Here is an 18,034-nt window from a genome sequence, read left to right on the forward strand (position 1 = left end):
GTTAGATATCACCTATTTCAAATCTCATTTCAAACATGAGGTAACTACAGGCCGGAGAGAATAAATAACGTTCTCTGTGTCATATGGCTGACTCGTAGTGACAGAGCTAGGTACAGATTACAAATTTCCCAAAAGTTTGTCTTTCTACTACACAACACACAGAGATATAGATTTATTTATTTATTTATTTTAGGGAAAAGGGGATGGTTTTAGAAATTAAGCAGCAGGCAATCTAGTATTCTCACTACTTTATTTTCTCCTATTTAACCATATCTTTATTTTTGTCTTTTTAGTCTACCCAAAATCACATCACCGTTTTAGAAAGGTGAAGAGTGAATTTCTTTTTATCTTGTTAATTTTTTAAGCCATTCTAAAGGAGAAAAGTTCAAACCTGAAATTAATCCTACTGTCGCCCATCTTCTCTAACAGAAACAACCTCTGAATTCTAAATGCCTTTGTTCTTACCAATAATCCTCTGAGAACAACCCAGCACAAGAAACATATGCCCAACCCTACCCGAAAGAAAGGAAAGGTGGGATGAAAAATGCTAGAGCGAAATTAAAAGTGTTTATGCAGGTAATTCAAACCCATTTTTAATACCCGTCTTATATTTGTGTAGTCCCTTCACATTATGTACAGGTAGCGTATAAGAAATTTGATTCTATCTTCACACAGACATTGGGTCTACTATGGCTATGTCACCTAATCAGTTTTGTCACGTATTGGGAAACTGATACCGTGTTGGGTCGGGAATAGCAAATGGCATAATGCAGATAATCGCTTAGCAAAGTGTCTAGCATACAGTCAGGCACAAACTACTTAACTCTTTTTAAGTCAAACACCTCCAACCTTTTTAAGTCAAACACACAGGGGAAGTGACATGCCCGAGGTCTCACCTTTCCTATTAGACAGGATACTTAGAAACCCAGACTTTTCCTCTAAGGAGACTGCGAGTTGAGACATTTAGGGAGTTGGCTAAATTCTTAAAAGGACTGGGAGGGGAAAAAAACTGGCCTCCGTCATGACCAAGGTTTTCGCCACAGAACACCCGTATAACAGTCCATCTCCGTCTTTTCCCTCCTCCGAGGCAAGCAAGAACTACATTTCCCAGCGGCCCTCGGGCTGCTTCCGGTGCAGCGCGCCAGCGCTCTGTTTCCGGGCACATCTTCTACGTCAGTTCGTGGGAAGGTTCCTAAGGCTGAGACCGAGCTCCTAATCATGGGTTCTTCCGTTTCCCAGCCACTTGAGCCAGTCAAGGACGTTGCGCCTCCTGAGGTCGCCTCCTCCGCCAACCCCGTGCCCGTCATTGCACCCGGAGCGCTGACCCCTCCAGCGGAAGCCCCTCTGTTTAATAACTGCTGGAGCTGTCGCGTGCTCTCCGGGTCCGGGCTGATAGGGGCGGGCGGGTACGTGTACTGGGTGGCACGGAAGCCCATGAAGCTGGGATACCCCCCGGGTCCAGGCACGATTGCGCAGATGGTCTTCGGCATCAGTGAGAGTTCGGGGCACTACCCTTGGGCTGGGGGAAGAGGGAGAAGAGGGGCGCAGCCACGTGGGCGGGGGCGGGGCGCCCGGGTTGGCCACGTGGCGGCAGGCATTTACCACCACCCCCCAAGATGGGGGTGGGGAGAAAAAGTTATTGGGAAGCTTTTCTTTCTTTCTTTTTTCTTAAATCACAATATTTTTTTTGAGAACTCTTACTGGCCTCAATCTTTTTAATCCTATCAAAAGCTATTAAAGATAGGTATGAATATAGTAGTCCTATTTTCCTGCACAGAGAGTTCGAAGTCAGACACCCAGGATATGACACAGCTAGCCTTTGATTCCCAGCTTATCTGTTACCAAAACCCATGCTTCTTCTCTAGATTGTGGAGAAGGCCTGAGTGAGGGCACTTGACCTTGGTTTAAGAACTTTGGCTTTGAAGGTAGATTGTAGACATGGGTTCAAAGCCCACATACTAAGGTCTACCATTGGCTACTGTGGTCCACAGTTCTTATTTGTAACAATAGTACGTGATTGTCAAGCTGTCGTCCAGTAAAATGTAGTGATTTTTTTAGCGCTTCAGACCAACTGAGTGAATAGAATTTTAAGTTTTCAGATCTCTTACCTTCTTAATTAGATTACCCAGATCAATTCCCTTTTAGTAACTTTCTTGCTTTGGGGAAGTAACAATTTTTTTTTCTCTCAACTTTCCTTTCCTGAGCTTCACTTTTCTGTAAGATAGAAATAATGGTAATTGTATCTTCAAGGAGTATTATGAGGGTTAAATGAGTTGATGTATATGAAAGCACCTGGTAAATTGAAGTACAACATAAAGAATAAAGTACTGTTGTTTTTTCCCTAGGCATTGCTTGCTGGGGTGTCGTCATCCTGTCAGACCCCAAAGGGAAGGCCTTCCGCGCTGGTTGAAGTACCACCACTGAATGTGTCATCTCTCGGCGTCCCCATGACACACAGAACAAGCATGGGGCGTATGGATGTTCTGGACAGACACATGGACATTGGCAGACTCAGTCCTGCAGATACTATAAGACTGAAGAGACGTACATAGGTTGTCATTCATTGGCCGTGAGTGTTTCTGGCCTTCGCAGGTTCCACAGGGACCAATAAATCCCTCAGAGAAGAGGTTCTTTGTGTTATTTGAGGAAGGAGGGTATAATTTTTAAAAAATACAGAGGAAATGATAAACCAAATGAGAAAGTGAGCTAAAGTTATTTTAAATAGTTCTATCTACTTCTCCTATGGTTGGGTCAACACCTATCCACCTCATCCTGGATAGGCATCATGCAATAGGCAGAAGTACATAAAACATTTATCTGTGTACTACGCATACTTCCCAAGGCATTGTCAGATCCATGACTTTGTGAGAGTTTCCCAGCTACTCTGAGGAGGTTATTTCATTGGTGGTAAGTGAACCTTAAAAAACAGAGTCCTAGTGATTTGCCCAGGGTCATTCAGCAAGTCAGTGATAGACTTAGGACTTGTTCTTGTCCAGTTGTTCTTGTCTTTCAGAACTAGGATTGTTCCAGAAAGGCAAGAATTACCTTTATGAAACAATTAGATAATCATAAAAATCAGCATAAAATAAAAAGCTCAAGTACCAAAATATTTGAGAGGAGTTCAAAGTCTTTTGTGCTTTGTGTGTGGGGTGAGAGGGGAGTGTGGCGGGGGTTGGTTCTTTTTCCACAAGCACAGGAAAGGTTTCTATGATGAAATTTAGTTGCTTTTGAGAGAACTTAATATTAGACACTTCCTTTTTAAGAGAAGTCTGCTTCCAACCAGTTTTTTAATTTCTGAAATACTATGGCTTCTCTATAAAGTTACATGTAGCTACTTTTCAGAGCAGAAAGGTACTCTTAAATTTACCTGCCAATCACAACGTGTAAATTTTGAATGATAAGTTGAGTAAGTAGAGTACCTTTAGGGCTATTTTTCTAATATTGTAAAGAAGGGCCCAAGTCTTTTAAGCCTCACAAATGACAATAAGTCTCTTGCATTGTCTACACCAGAATTCATGGCATGGATGGTTATATATCTGTGCAGTTGAGAAGACATTGCAACGTAAGGCAAACAACAAAGTATTTAAGTAAAATGTACAATTCAGTCATGTGATGTTAGTGAATATAGAAGTTTTAAATTAGAAGGGACCAGAGGGGACCCAAAGCAGGGTACTTCCTTGAGGGCCCATGACACTAAAATGCTAACGTAGACAAGTTACTACCTTGTAAGGCAAGCCATTCTATTGATGGCAAGCCATTCTATTGATGGACAGCTGTAGTCCATCATTTAAAAGGCAAGCCATTCTATTGATGGACAGCTGTAGTCCTAACATTTTCTTAGTTTAAACCCAAGCCATTCTATTGATGGACAGCTGTAGTCCTAACATTTTCTTAGTTTAAACCCAAACTGGGTTTAAACCCAGTTTGTTGCTGGTCTTGGCTTGACTTACTGGATACAGAGAGTAACTCTTAAAACTTATATATTGTAATATAATTGTAACATCTTTCCCAGAATTTGTACTAGTATGAATCTTTAACCAAGTAAGAGCTTTTAACAAATAAACTTGCCCACTCATCAGATATATTGCCAAAGTATGTTTGGTTCTTCCCAACTTGGAGTCACTTAACTAGGTGTGAGCAAAGTATTGTTCTACCATGTCTATAGGCAGTTGGGAATAATGCTCCCCTCCCCCCCCAAAAAATAGAACTTGTAGTTAAAAATTGTTTCATTTTATTTTTCTTTTGAGGTGTGTTCCAAAATTTGCTTTGATTTCTGCTGGTGGTAAGTCAGGGGTCCTGGTTTGTTTTAGGGATGACTTCAGAGAGAGAAGAGACATTGCCTTAGTCCTGCAATGCAGGAAGTGCATTTAGTGCCCCTATTATCTTCCCTTTCTTTGGGATGAAGTGGGGTGAGCAGGACAAACAGGCTCAAGAATCAAGGGACTATTACTCAGTAATTTAAGAACACCAGCTTAATTATGATTTATGGGCTTTAGAATCTCTTCACAGCATGGAAATGAGAGTTTATAATTACCGTTAGCAAAGAAAGGAGAAAAAAGTACAAAAATAGGTAATTTGAAATGAACTTAGAGTTTTCCCTGGGACACAGATCAAAACGTGAGTATACATTCAAATATTGACATTTTTCATGATGTCCAAGATACCTATTAGCACAGCCTTTACACAGTAAAAACTTTGATGTCTCCAGATGATCAAGAAATCATTACACCATCTCTTGTTGCCTTTGTGTATTGCACTGAGTAATCTAGAATCCGGTGACCAACTAAGAATATGTCTGAACATATTAAAAGACCTGAATATAGGTTGATCTTTAGGATCTTGCTGTGTGTTGGGGGAGAGGTAAGGGGTCTCTTTTTCTCCTAGGCCAATTGCTGGGCAGCTGTTGCTTGCAGCACTGGTGTAGGCCAAATGCAGATCAATCTAAAAAGTTCTGGAGTTTCACCTGACCAGGACCCATTGCAGAGACAGCTGTTGCTGGCAGCCCTAGAGGTTAAGCATTTCAGCCGTGATTTGTACTTCACTGCCACCCTTAGCTTAGCATTTGCCCCTTGCTCCTTTTTATTACTGGTTTCTCAGCCTGGCTGTGTCTGAATTAGGGGCCTCTTGAATGATGCCACTTGATTTGACAATGTGAAATATATTGCTCCTGAATTAAATATATGTTCAGGGCGAGCACATGTTCAAGTACCCCCTCAAACCAGGCTTGACCTCAACTGATTTGTTGCCAGGACTACATTGATCAAACTGACACTTCTCAAATCTTGCAGTGAGGAATAGTAAGCAATTTTGAGTTGAAAAGCTTTAGTGTGTGTGTGTGTGTGACAGATAAATCCTTGCCTTGACCCAAAGATTATTTAGGTGTTACGAGCAAAGAGTCAGAGGTGAAAGACCTATAATTATACATCATTCAGAGGTATCCTGAGAGCATGGAGAAAAAATATGTCACTCTTCTAAATGCATGTCTCTTAGCCTTTGAGATAATTCAGCAACTTGTCATTCAAAGGTAAATGGAATGTAGAGAAATAGCCAAAAGGGCAAATGTTAAATGCAGCAGTGCCACTAAAAACCACTGCTCAGTCCTGTGACTGAACTTGCATATGCTTCAGGAGTGCGGTAGACAGGATTCTGAAAATGGTCCCCCAAGGTTCCCAACCCCTGGGTGAAAATGTACCTTCTCCCAGTTATTCAAACACCATCCTAGGTGCTGCTGTGAAGGAAATTTGCAGATGTAATTAAGGTCCCAGGTCAGATGATCTTAAGATAAGGAGATTATCTACATGGGCTAATCACATGAGCCCATTAGATCTCAGTCCAGACATCAGAGACTTGAGAAGCCGAAGATTCCTCCAAAGCAGGAGGGGGAGTCCGTGCATGCCAAGTGCTTTGGAGGCTGGAAGAAAGCAAACATCGACACTGAGAATTTCCTGTGGGGGCCACGTGACAAGGAATGGCAGGCAGCCTGGAGTGATCACCAGCCAACAACTCAAAGGGAAACGTTCTGCAACTGGAAGGAAATGAATTCTGCCAACCACCTGTGAGCTTAGAAGAGGGCCTGTGGGAACCAAGAACCACAGCCCCGGCCAGCACCTTGGTTTCATCCCAGTGAGACCCTAAGCAAAGTATCTATGCTGTGAAACTGGAGATAATAAATTTGAGTTGTTTTAAGTTGTCAAGTTTGTGGTAATTTGTTACACAGCATAGGCGATGAATACAAGGAATCAGAAGTGTTTTGAGGTATCATAGTCATAGCGGAACAGAGCAGAACCCTGTGGCCCCCTCCCCCCAAGTACAAAGGCCCCTCTATGTCCCCTGCCTCTTGTTTGTAGGAAAGCTGAAGTCTCCCAGGACTCCCAGAGTCACAAAAGAGCACACTCAAGCAGTTAATGATTAGGACAATAGAGTCAGACTCAGTGTCTGATGAAAGAATGGGATTAACACTATTGCTCATAATAATATACACCTTTGTGGGCATTAGAATAATTGTAGCTTGGTCTGCTCATATATGTAAGCAAGCAACTAAAATTGCCAGCAAAGAGATGCTGCAGACCCATGTCAAGATCTTCCACTCTGAAAATAACAACACCCTATGTCAGCATGAAGAAGTTACAGAAGATGGACCTTCACCCCTAATCTCATAGAAATGGAATGATGTCTGACAAGTGGGGATTTGTAAGCAGCTCTTTCGCTCCTTTCCTGTAGTCTATTTCTATTCCCCATAAACCTTAATTATAAAAAGGAGGCCACTAGGTAACATTTAACCTAACTCTTGACTTCTCCTCTACTGAATGTACACAGTGCCCTGCTTGACCTGTTGATTCCTTTCCTGGATTAAAAGGAGTAAGAACGAAAGGTTAAGCAGTTAAAGAATGACTGACTCTCTACCCCTGGCTTCCCCCTTAGCAAATTTGCAGGCCAACCAAGCAGGCAAGAGAGCATCCAAAGGAAGATCAGAAGTCAGCAGGTCTGCACACAATGGAAAAATGAAGAATCTCATCTCCTACTCTGATGATTAACTGAGGTTGTTTCCCCTTTTTCCCTCTGAAAATTGTCATGGCTGAACAGAATCTTTGGAGTTGGTCTCCAGACATGAGTCCACCTCCTCCCCAAATTGCCAGCTCTTCTGAATAAAGCGCCTTTCCTTTCTACTGACGCTTCCCCCTCAGTTATTGGCTTTTGAGCGGCGAGCAGCTGAACCTGAGTTCAGTAACAAGGGCAGGCGGCACGCCAGACCAAATACACATCCCCATTCTGGGTACTCAGGAAGTAGCAAGAAGGGACCATCTGAATAGCATTTCTCTTTGTATTGTTAGTAATGGTCTTCACTTGTCCTTTTACTAGTGGTTTTCTTGGAGAGTTCGTATTTTCCGTTTTCTAGTAAAATTGTTCCACTGTTAAATATAACAAAAATTACAGCACCCTTTTTACGTGCCAAGCATTACGGTAACTAAATGCTTTGCAGGAATTGTTTACTCCTCTCAGCAACCCTGTTTTACAGATGAGAAGACTGAGGCCTGGAGCAGGTAAGAATTTCCCCAAAGCCTCAAGTGATGAATCAGTACTAGCTTGGCTAAGAGCAGTAACTGGGAATTGGGAATTCATTTTGTTACAGTCGTTTTCTTATCATCCATTCTCAAAATGTTCAGTTATCAAAATTAGAAATTTTAAATTCTGATTTTCCATTTTTTTCCTTGCTATTCCTTAGCTTAACGTGTATCATTAATCACTTCGGTTTCCTCTTCTTTATAATTGAGGATATATCGCTTATCACTCTGACAAGCAATTTATATGATAATCCAGGACAAGAAATTCTTCTCATCTCTTTAAGCAGGCTCATACCCTTCCCTGACTTTGCCCCAATTTCTCTACTGATCTTGGGCTATTCTCCTGAACCTCAGATTCTATTTCCCAGGAACAGCAGAGCATCCTGTCTTTGTATAGACACCAGAACCCCAACTTGTCCCAAATGAACTTATCTCCCACCTACCTGTGCTCCTCTATTTCCTATCTCCAATCATAGCATGTCCATCTATGGAATGACCAATGACCATTTCCATTGTCAGCTGGCAAGCTAGAAATTGTGGAATTACCTACGACTCTCTTTATTGTCATTCTTTACTTCTGATCTGTTCACAAGTCCTGGTTATTTTAACCCTTTACTGTTCTTTCCTATCCATTCCCATTGCTATTGTTTTGGATCAGCTATCATCATTTCTCAGGTAGATTACCATAATAGATTCTTAATTTCTCCCTGCTTCCAAGAAATCCCTCTCATACGCCCTCCACACTATAGCCTGAGTAATCTTACAACGTGTCTCAGCTTGAAACCCTTCGGTATCTCTGCTGCACACAAAACGAACTCCAGACTACTTGGCAGGGTGTGGAATGCTTTTCATTGTTTCACCCACCATAACTTTCCATCTGTATCTTTTTCCACTCCCTGACTGCTGTTCCACGCCACCCCCCTCCATGTTCCTGCCACTCTTAGCCAGCTCTTCCTAAAAATGCCATTCTCCATGCCTTTGCATGTGCTCTTCGGTCAGCCTATAATATTCCTTTTGCCTGGAGAAATCCTGCTTATCCTTCAGAGCCCAGCCCAAATATCCCCTCTCTGGTAAAGCCTTCCCTGAGAAGTCCCCAGGTCATTACTTATAGGGCTATGCAACAATTACACTTTCTATAGACTTCTATCACTGCATTTAAAAGATTGCTCAGTAATTATTTATGCATCTCTCCCTTCCCACCAATTGTGAACTCCTCAGGAGTCCACAGTTGTGCTTTTTTCATCTTCATGTTTCCTGTCCCCAGCCACAGCAGCAAACGTGCCAGGCACTTGGTTGGTGTTCAATAAATATTTGATGAGTAAGTGAATAAAGGGCTGAACAAATTAGTAAAGAAAGAATATTTCTTTTATTTGACAACTTTAGTGTATTTCAGTGATTCTTATCTCAGGTATGATCCCTGGCCCAGCAGCATTACCTGAGAACTCATTAGAAATGCAAATCCTTAACCCCATGCCAGACCTACTACTGAATCAGGAGCCCTGGAGTTGGAGCCCACCAGTCTGCATTTTAACAAGCTCTCTGGGTGATTCAAATGAATGCTTACATTTGAGAACCACTAGTGTAACTGAACCTGACTGACGTGTGTAGAACAGATCTCAGCTGTAAAGTAGTGGAAAGAATATCTGGGTCATAAGACTCAGGTTCTAAACTCAGTTCTGCCATCAGCTCCTACTATGCTCTTGAGAAAGTCACTTAACCTTTTAGAACATAAATGTTACCCTCCATAAATTCAGAAGATCAGACTAGGTAATTTCTAAATTCCCTTTTAGCACTAAGATTCTCTCTTTGCATAAAGGAGATGTATTCTCTGATTCCGAAGGACAGAGATGGTAGTGGGGAACCGAGAGAAAATTGAAATAGCACTCTCTGCAGTGATCCCGTGAAGGTGCCACTGAAGATCAGACCATTGCTCCTGCAAGCTCACTCCTGAGAATCCTGCAGCTGCAAATGCCTGATGCTTCACAGGAGTTTAGCAACCCCTCACCCCAATTAGTGCATCTGGCCAACCGAACAATTCTGCAAGGGAGGGGAGAGGTCCTTCCTGACCCTCTTGTGATCAGATCATGCCCTGAAGCATGAAATGTGATTACCCTCTCCTAACTGGCAGAACTGCCTAGGCAGTCAAAAGAAATATGGGAAGTCACGGAAGGACTGGGCTTGGTGGTGGTGTGGTGATGTCTGTGTATGTGTAGTTCCTTTCTATTTCCCAAGAACCCAAATAGGAAAATCCCTCCTTCAGTTTCACCCTGCATAATACTGATTTAGTGACGTGAATTAAATTAAACATGTTGTGTTATGCAGGCTGTGTCTAGAATAACGATGCACTTCAGCAAAGGAAAAGATGCCATCAGTGAGTAGGCAAAGCAGACCAATAAAAAATGCACATTCTGTCCTGTACCTGGAGGTACAAAATTATATATATATATATATATATATATGTGTGTGTGTGTGTGTGTGTGTGTATTTTTTAATGGTGTCTACCTATATATGAAGCTGAGTGGACACAATAAAACCCAACAGGTAACTTCATCACTATAATAGCCAACTACAGAAATAGCCATTAAGCCTGGGACTAGGAGCCAGCATTGGTGAAAGCCCTAGATTCTGGTCATGTTATCACCAAAACGGTTTCGATAGCTAGAAGAAATCTGGCCTCATTTCCTTCACGGGAATTACCATTTTCAGGTACCCTGGATGCATTGTATTGAAGTTCAGTCCAATATGTATTTATTAGCCTTTGTTGTATGTCAGGCACTGCCAGGTGTGTTAGGAATATTGCGGGGTCCCTGATCAAAAAAGTTGAGAGTCGACTGGGAGAGACACTTTAAAAAGTGACTGTGATATAAGGAAAGTTTACACACTGGATGCATGAGAGCAAGGAAAAGGGATATTTTAGATCTTCTTAAACTGGCACAGAAATCAAGTCTGATATGTTGCCCAGAGCAAAGCCCAATCACCAGTGGGACAAACTTTTGACCTGTGTGCCACCCACCAGGAGGATGAATAAAGCAGACGCATGTCAAGAAGAAGGGCTACCCACACTCATATCCAGGCATGTCATCAAACAAAACCTCTAGGCGGGGGATTCTCCGAGTTCCCGACTTGGGGTTGCTTTAAGCAGCGTGCTGTGCAGCCATGCTTGGAACTGTGTGACAGAGAACTGCAAAACGCCTGTCAGAACCCTTGACAATTAAAAGACAGGCAAAATTGGGCGGAAGCCTGCTCTCCACCCTCACCACCCTGTGAACACCTGTTACGAAGAGAGCAAGCTGAGAGACACACTGGCACATGTTGGCAGCAGCAGCAGAATCAGCCCCTCCCCATGAGTTAGTGAACACGTGATCCTCTCTCTGTGGCTTCTGCTACACAATCTCATTACAGTTTCCTTTGCTGTATAGTTATTAGGAGTGAGGGGGGAGGTAAGTAAACTCTTCGAGTAGGTTTTACCACGGCTGAATATAGGGATACTTAAAATTTTGGCAACAGTATTTTTTAAATGAGAAAAAAAAAAATCACACTAACCTCACAGGGAGGGAGTTTTCCAATTGACAGGCACTTTCATGAATTTACACACTTGGGTCTACAGCAAGGAAAGAGAATGGGCAGGGCATCTCCCAGAGTTCCCATTTTACAGATGGAAGTAATGGAGGTGGTTTGGGGAGTCGAGGGGCTGTGAAATCACCAGTAAGAAGCAGATGGGTCATGTGAGCTCAGGTCTTTGGAACTTTTTCAGGATGTTCCTTCCACACTGGTTCTCTAAGAATTCAAGGAGATATGTCTATATTAACCCAGGTGTCTTTCTGGTAGGGAGCAATTTAGGTTGTGCCTTCTAAAGCAATGGAAATTCAATTTGTCTCCCTCGGATCTAAGTGCAGGGACCCTGCCTTTAGAAGCCCGAGGGACAAGGGCAATGCAGACAAAACGTTTGCTTTAGAACCAGCCAGTTGGAAGCTGTTTGTCCCTAGACAAGCTACATTCTCTGAGCCTCGGCTTCCCGATTTTAAAATGTGAACAGTCATACTCCCCAGCTTTTGTGGGGACTGACCGCGTGTTAATGACTGTGATGTACTAGGACGTCAAGAAATGATCACCAATATTGTTTTTATTAGTATATTTTGTTTTTAAATAGTATAAGTGTATAAATATTTAATAGTATAAATAATGAGTCACCACTCCTCTCGTCAGCTGACTGAGGACTCAGGGTCTGGATATGGGGAAGTGGCTGCTACACTAGTGTCTGAGGGACTGGGTGTTTGGGGTCACATCATGCAGATGCCAAGAAGGCAGACTTAAAAAAAAATTGTTTTTTTTTTAACTTGCACACTGTTCCAGGCAGGTTTGTGTTTGCAATTTGGCTCAGTTCGTTCCATTTTTTTTAATTTAAAAATGTTTCCCTTAGTTAGAAATGTAACTTTAAAGTAAATAGCAAAAGAAAAATAAAAAAAAGACAAATCACGAAGTCTATCTAGAAAAACGTTTTCTTCTGAGGGGGCCCCAGGGTTGGCTCTACAAAAGTGCCAGCTGCTGGTTTGTTTTATTACTTGGTTTAAATATATCCATGGCTGAGGGGGAGGAGGGCAATTGACAGCAGTTTCGGCTGTCTGCCATGCTTGATGCTTACTTTACCAAGTCAGTTGTAGGACTGACATGCTTTTCCTTGACATGAGTGCTAAATGATTCTCCTGCATTGAACAAGGCTTTCTCTACCACTTAGTGACTGCCTCGCTTCCTCATCTGGAAAACAGGGATGTTCTCGCCTGTCTTGCCCATCTTGCGACTTTTTCATGCAGATCAAATAAAATTAGTGGATACGTATACGTCTTTGAAACTGCACATAATACTCTCCCAGTGTTACCCACGGCTCTCCTCCCACTTCTAACTTTTCAAAAATAGGCAGTGCAACTCAGAAAAGGGAGTTACCCCTCTAGTGGTGCTGCTACACATCCTGAATCCAAGATCTCCCAAGTTATCCCATTTCTGTGCAATATTAGACATTCTCCTCTGCCACCAGTTTAGCTCTTCAAAAACACCACTGTGATACTGATTCCTGAATAAATACCATGATTTCTTGGAACTTGCTTTCTAATACAGGCATACCTAGGAGATACTGCAGGTTTGGTTCTATACCACTGCGACAAAGTGAGTCACACAAATTTTTTGGTTTCCCACTGCATATAAAAGTTATGTTTATACTATACTGTAGTTTATTAGATGTACAATATAGCATTGTGTCTAAAAAGTACATACCATGATTAAATAATACTTTATTGCTAAAAATTTCTAACTAATATCTGAGCCTTCTGCAAATAATCATCTTTTTGCAATAGCAACTTCAAGGATCACTAAACACAGATCACCATAACAAATATAATAATAATGAAAAAGTTTGAAATATTGCAGAATTACCAAAATGTGACAGAGAGATGAAGTGAGCAAATACTGTTGGAAAAATAACGCCCATAGATTTGCTCGATGCAGGGTTGCCACAAACATGCAATTTGTAAAAACGCAGTATCTGAAGTGCATTAAAACTAGGTAAGCCTGTGGATAATCTTGTTAAATAAGACTTTCAGCTTTGAATCCTTCGAATCAGAAGATAAACCATCAGGGTGAGCTCCTTCCTTCTCCCAGTAGCTCACACGCTGTTCTATGATTCCTCTCCCCTTTCCTCTGACCTGCGACTTGAGATAGGACAGCTCTTTCTGGGAGGATTCTGTTCAGCATCCAGGCTGTTTAGGAGCATAGGCTCTCCTCGTCTTAACAATTGCAATCAAATGGAATCCCACCCGGGCTCATGGACCACTATATATTCCAGGTGTCCTTTAGTGGCATTTTACTTACTCTACAAAGCCATGTGTGAACTTGAGACCAGTTAACATTGATAACATTTCTTGAGAGCTGATTTTTAAAAATTACTATAAGGGACGTACGTCCAAATAGAGGAGAATGTCAACTGGAGTGCCTTAGCCAACTTGAACCCTGGGATATAGTTGAGTTCTTGAGAAATGATAACAATGTTAACTGGTCTCAAGTTCACATATGGCTTTGTAGAGTAAGTAAAATGCCACTAAAGGACACCTGGAATATATAGTGGTCCATGAGCCCGGGTGGGATTCCATTTGATTCCAATTGTTAAGACGAGGAGAGCCTACGCTCCTAAACAGCCTGGATGCTGAACAGAATCCTTCCAAAAACAGCTGCCATATTTCAAGTCACAGGTTAGAGGAAAGGGGAGAGGAATCATAGAACAGCGTGTGAGCTATTGGGAAAAGGAAGGAGCTCACCCTGTTGGTTTATCTTCTGATTCGAAGGATTCTGGAGAACAGTATGGAGGTTCCTTTAAAAACTAAAAATAGAACTACCATATGACTCAGCAATCCCACTACTGGGCATATACTCTGAGAAAACCATAATTCAATGATACATGTACCACAATGTTCATTGCAGCCCTATCTACAAGAGCCAGGAGATGGAAACAACCTAAATGTCCATCAAAAGACGAATGGATAAAGAAGATGTGTCACATATATACAATGGAATATTACTCAGCCATAAAAAGAAACTAAATTGAGTTATTTGTAGTGAGTTGGATGGACCTAGAGTCTGTCATACAGAGTGAAGTAAGTCAGAGAGAGAAAAACAAATACCATATGCTAGTACACATATATGGAATCTAAGAAAAAAGGTACTGATGAACCTAGTTGCAGGGCAGGAATAAAGATGCAGATGTAGAGAACAGACTTGAGGACACAGGGGGGAAGGGGAAGCTGGGATGAAGTGAGAGAGTAGCAATGACATATACACACTACCAAATGTAAAATGGATGGCTAGTGGGAAGCAGCTGCATAGCACAGGGAGATCAACTCAATGCTTTGTGACGACCTAGAGGGCTGGGATAGGGAAGGTGGGAGGGAGGCTCAAGAGAAAGGGGATATGGGGATATATGTATACATGTAGCTGATACACTTTGTTGTACAGCAGAAACTAGCACAACACTGTAAAGCAATTATACTCCAATAAAGATATCAAAAAAATTAGAGTGGTGCTTTCTGAAAACTTACAGAAAATTTCTATTCCATTGAAGAGATAACAATACAAATAATTTTATAAGCTTATTTTTCTTTCTGGATTCATGGCCTCTAATAAAATAGTGTTTTGATGAAAAAAATAAATAAATAAAAAAAAATTACTATAAGGTCTCTTTGATATTCAGGATTTTCTCCTACTGAATTTAGTCTTATTTCCTTGAATGTATGTTATATACATATATATTTCATGTTATGTTTATTTCATGTAAGATATATATTTTTTAAATTAAAACAGTACTTGAAAAGCATGCTGATTTTTGCCAAGTCTGTTTTGTTTTAATAAGACATCTAGATACAGTCAGATATGGAACAAAGAAGGAGGCAGAAATTTAGGCTGAAGTCTCAGATCTGCCAAGGGGGATCTTAAATAAGCCAATGATAATGATTTTCAAATTTACATCTCTAGACCCCAAATCTTCCTGACCTCCAGACTCATATATTCAATTGCCTCTTGACATTGCTGTTGGGATGACTAATGGGTGTCTTGAATTGAACCCATCCAAAACCAAAATCAAGAAACTCTTGATTTCTCCTCTCATATTCCAAATCTGCTTCATCTCTTTGTTCCATTTTAAAAGTGGCATCTCCATTCTCCCAGGGGCTCATGTCAAAAAGCTAGAAATCACCTTTGACATTTTTCTTTCTCCTACGCTTCATACTTGTTAAATTAATGAAACAAGGAGGCCATTAGACGGAGGTGGCTCTAAGGTCTTGGCAGCCTAGTAGGCAAACCAAAATGTAAGCCTGTAAATGCCTCAAGGTTATGAAATCAAAACACTAAGGACAGCCAATCACAAGCAGCCAACTAGGCTTTAAGCTATAGCCAATACAATAACTTCCTTTCTTTGCTCCTGGACTTTCTCCACATTAAATCTTCCCCCTAGCTTCTGTCCAGGAGCCCTCCTAACCACTTTTGGTTTGCTGTTGCCAAGTTCAAATTGATTTTTGCTCAGATAAACTCATAAAATTTTTAATATGCCTCAGTTTATTTTTTAACACACCCAACCCCTCAGCAAATCTTGTTAGCTCTATCTTCAGAATATTCCTAAAATCTGACCACGTGGCACTCTGCCTCCGTCATCCCCCACTGCTGCCTGGACTACTATAATCCTCTCCTGACTGGTTTTTCTGCTTCCCGTCTTGTACACACTACAGTTTCACTCCACATAGCAGCCAGCATGACCAGTTCGAATGGAAACTGGATCATGTCACCCTCTTTCCTGAAACCCAACCATCGCCAATCTTGTGCTTCGCACACAGAATAGATTCTAAGCTTCTTAGCTTGGCCTTCAAGGCCTTACATGATTAACCCTGGATATTTGTGTGATCTCACTTCACAAACTCTCCCTCTTGCTCACAGAGTTCCAAACATACTTCCTGCTGTCTCTCAAATACATATTACATCCTCTTAGCTCAGAGTCTCTGCACTTACTGTTCTCTCTGCCTGGAAATCCTCCCTTAAAATAGTCAAATATCTTGTCCCTTGCATCAATCAGGTGTCTGCTCAAACTCCCTCAGAGTGCTTTGCATCAGATCCAAAAGAGCTCCCACTTTTAATCCTACTGCTCAGTTTCTTTACTGTGCTTCGTTTCTCTTCCTAGCTCCCATCACTCTCTGACATTTTGCTCAAACACATACCCACACTTCGTCACTCCTCAATTGAATATAAGTGCGATGAGGACAGAAACTTAGAGTGTTCTGTTTACAACTTTACATTCCCAGTAACTAGACCAGTGCCAGCCATTCAGTAAAGGCTACACGAAAAATTGTCAATGAATGAAAGCATGCAGGCTAGGGGCCTGTTTCTTTTCTATAAAATAAATGTTTCAATAAGATGATCTATAAGATCTCCACTAGCTTTAAAAGCCCATGATTCCTTGCTTTATTTTTTGGTCATGATCTTGATTTGTTATGCACAGAAAAACTGTGGCAGAAAACAGCAGTGTGGGAGGCAATGAGCTGGACCTAATAGCATCTCTACCAAAGCTTTTAAGGATTGTCTCTCAAATTTTCTTCTGATGAAACTTCTCACTCCCGAGAGTTTACATGTCTATGGAAAATAAATGAGTATAGCTAATGCAATAGGTGCAAAGAATCTGATTTTGCTAAACTAAGCAAACCAAGAGCCTAGTGAGGTCCAGAGGCTTGGGCCAGCCTTCCTATCTCCAGAGAGCTTTACATAAGCAGCCATATAGGCAAGGACATCCCCAGATTGTTCTGTTTGAGGTCCTAATTAGTAGGTACTTCCCAGACAGTGTATTATAATCAAATGAGCAATCTGATTCTGATGACCTGTTCCAACACATCCTGTGGATGTTGACAAATCATTCATTATCTGAGCTTCATCTATTGAATGCATGGACTGAAATAATGAAATACTTTCATGCAGAAATTGATCTGTATGTTTAAGGTGCAGAGATAGACAGACAGAGCTCTTTCATAATGTTCATGCTGGCAAACCTTTTTTGGCTTCCATTCAGCATGAGGAAGCTTGGAGTCAATTTAGAGTAACCCCAGTACTATTCTTTAGATGGATGAGAGGGGCAGTACAGTTCATTTTTAAACACCCTTACTTGTAGTCGAGCATTCACATAAAATACAGAAGATGTACAAATTGTTTTTTGTCCATTGCCTCCAACTTTTACCCTCAGGGTCGCTAGGAAAGCAGACCTCTTCCGCCATGGCCAAGGAAGGTCTATGACCCTACTGCATTTCTCTCTGTGGGCTACCTCTTTTTCTCAAGTCTCTGGCCCAAGTTAACAATTATTTGTTGTGTGGGGCTGTACAAAGGGATCAGTACTTGGAAAGCTTCAAGTGGAGGACTGGTAAGACAGTAGAACAGTTTTATACTGGCAAAATAATCTCTTCTTTGCACAGCTAGAGTTTCTGTTTCTTTCCTCATTTGATCTGCACTACCGAATTCCTTCTTTTGCTCTCCTGATTTTAATGTGTCTAATTCCCATGAAGAAGGAAGAATGAGAGAGAGAAATAAGTTTATCTCATCACAATTAGCAAAATAAGATGGAGATGCGTTTGAAGGAGCCTTGCTCATGAGACGGATAAACCAAGCCAAGGGTATTAAGTAACACTGAACAACAACAGTTGCAGAAGCTACAGACACAAGCTTTAGAATCCAGCTTTCTGTTTCTTATACTATGATATATACTACATGTATAGGTTCTGTACATTAGCTCAGAATCCCACCTGAGTTCCAGAGATCTGGTTCTGCTTTGGCAAGTTATAAGTGAGAGAAAAGAACAGCAAATGAAAGGGTTAGATCAGCTCTTGATTGGCAGCTCTGTTGCCAAAATTACAGCCAAGTTTAAACCTCAGGTTCATGAGGCGTATTGCTCCAAACTGAAA

At 41.4% G+C, this 18,034-nt stretch overlaps 1 protein-coding gene across 1 annotated transcript; it reads left to right on the forward strand.

The window, feature by feature from the left end:
• The first annotated feature begins 1,170 nt into the window (after positions 1-1,170).
• DMAC1 (distal membrane arm assembly component 1) lies at positions 1,171-2,640 on the forward strand. Its single transcript, XM_019934826.3, has 2 exons — positions 1,171-1,492; positions 2,346-2,640. Exons 1-2 carry the CDS (start codon positions 1,219-1,221, stop codon positions 2,408-2,410), a joined length of 339 nt encoding a protein of 112 aa, XP_019790385.1. The 5' UTR covers positions 1,171-1,218; the 3' UTR covers positions 2,411-2,640.
• The last annotated feature ends 15,394 nt before the right edge of the window (positions 2,641-18,034 follow it).

The sequence above is a fragment of the Tursiops truncatus genome, chromosome 6 (genome assembly GCF_011762595.2).
Source record: "Tursiops truncatus isolate mTurTru1 chromosome 6, mTurTru1.mat.Y, whole genome shotgun sequence".
In the NCBI taxonomy this organism is placed as follows: Eukaryota; Metazoa; Chordata; class Mammalia; order Artiodactyla; family Delphinidae; genus Tursiops; species Tursiops truncatus.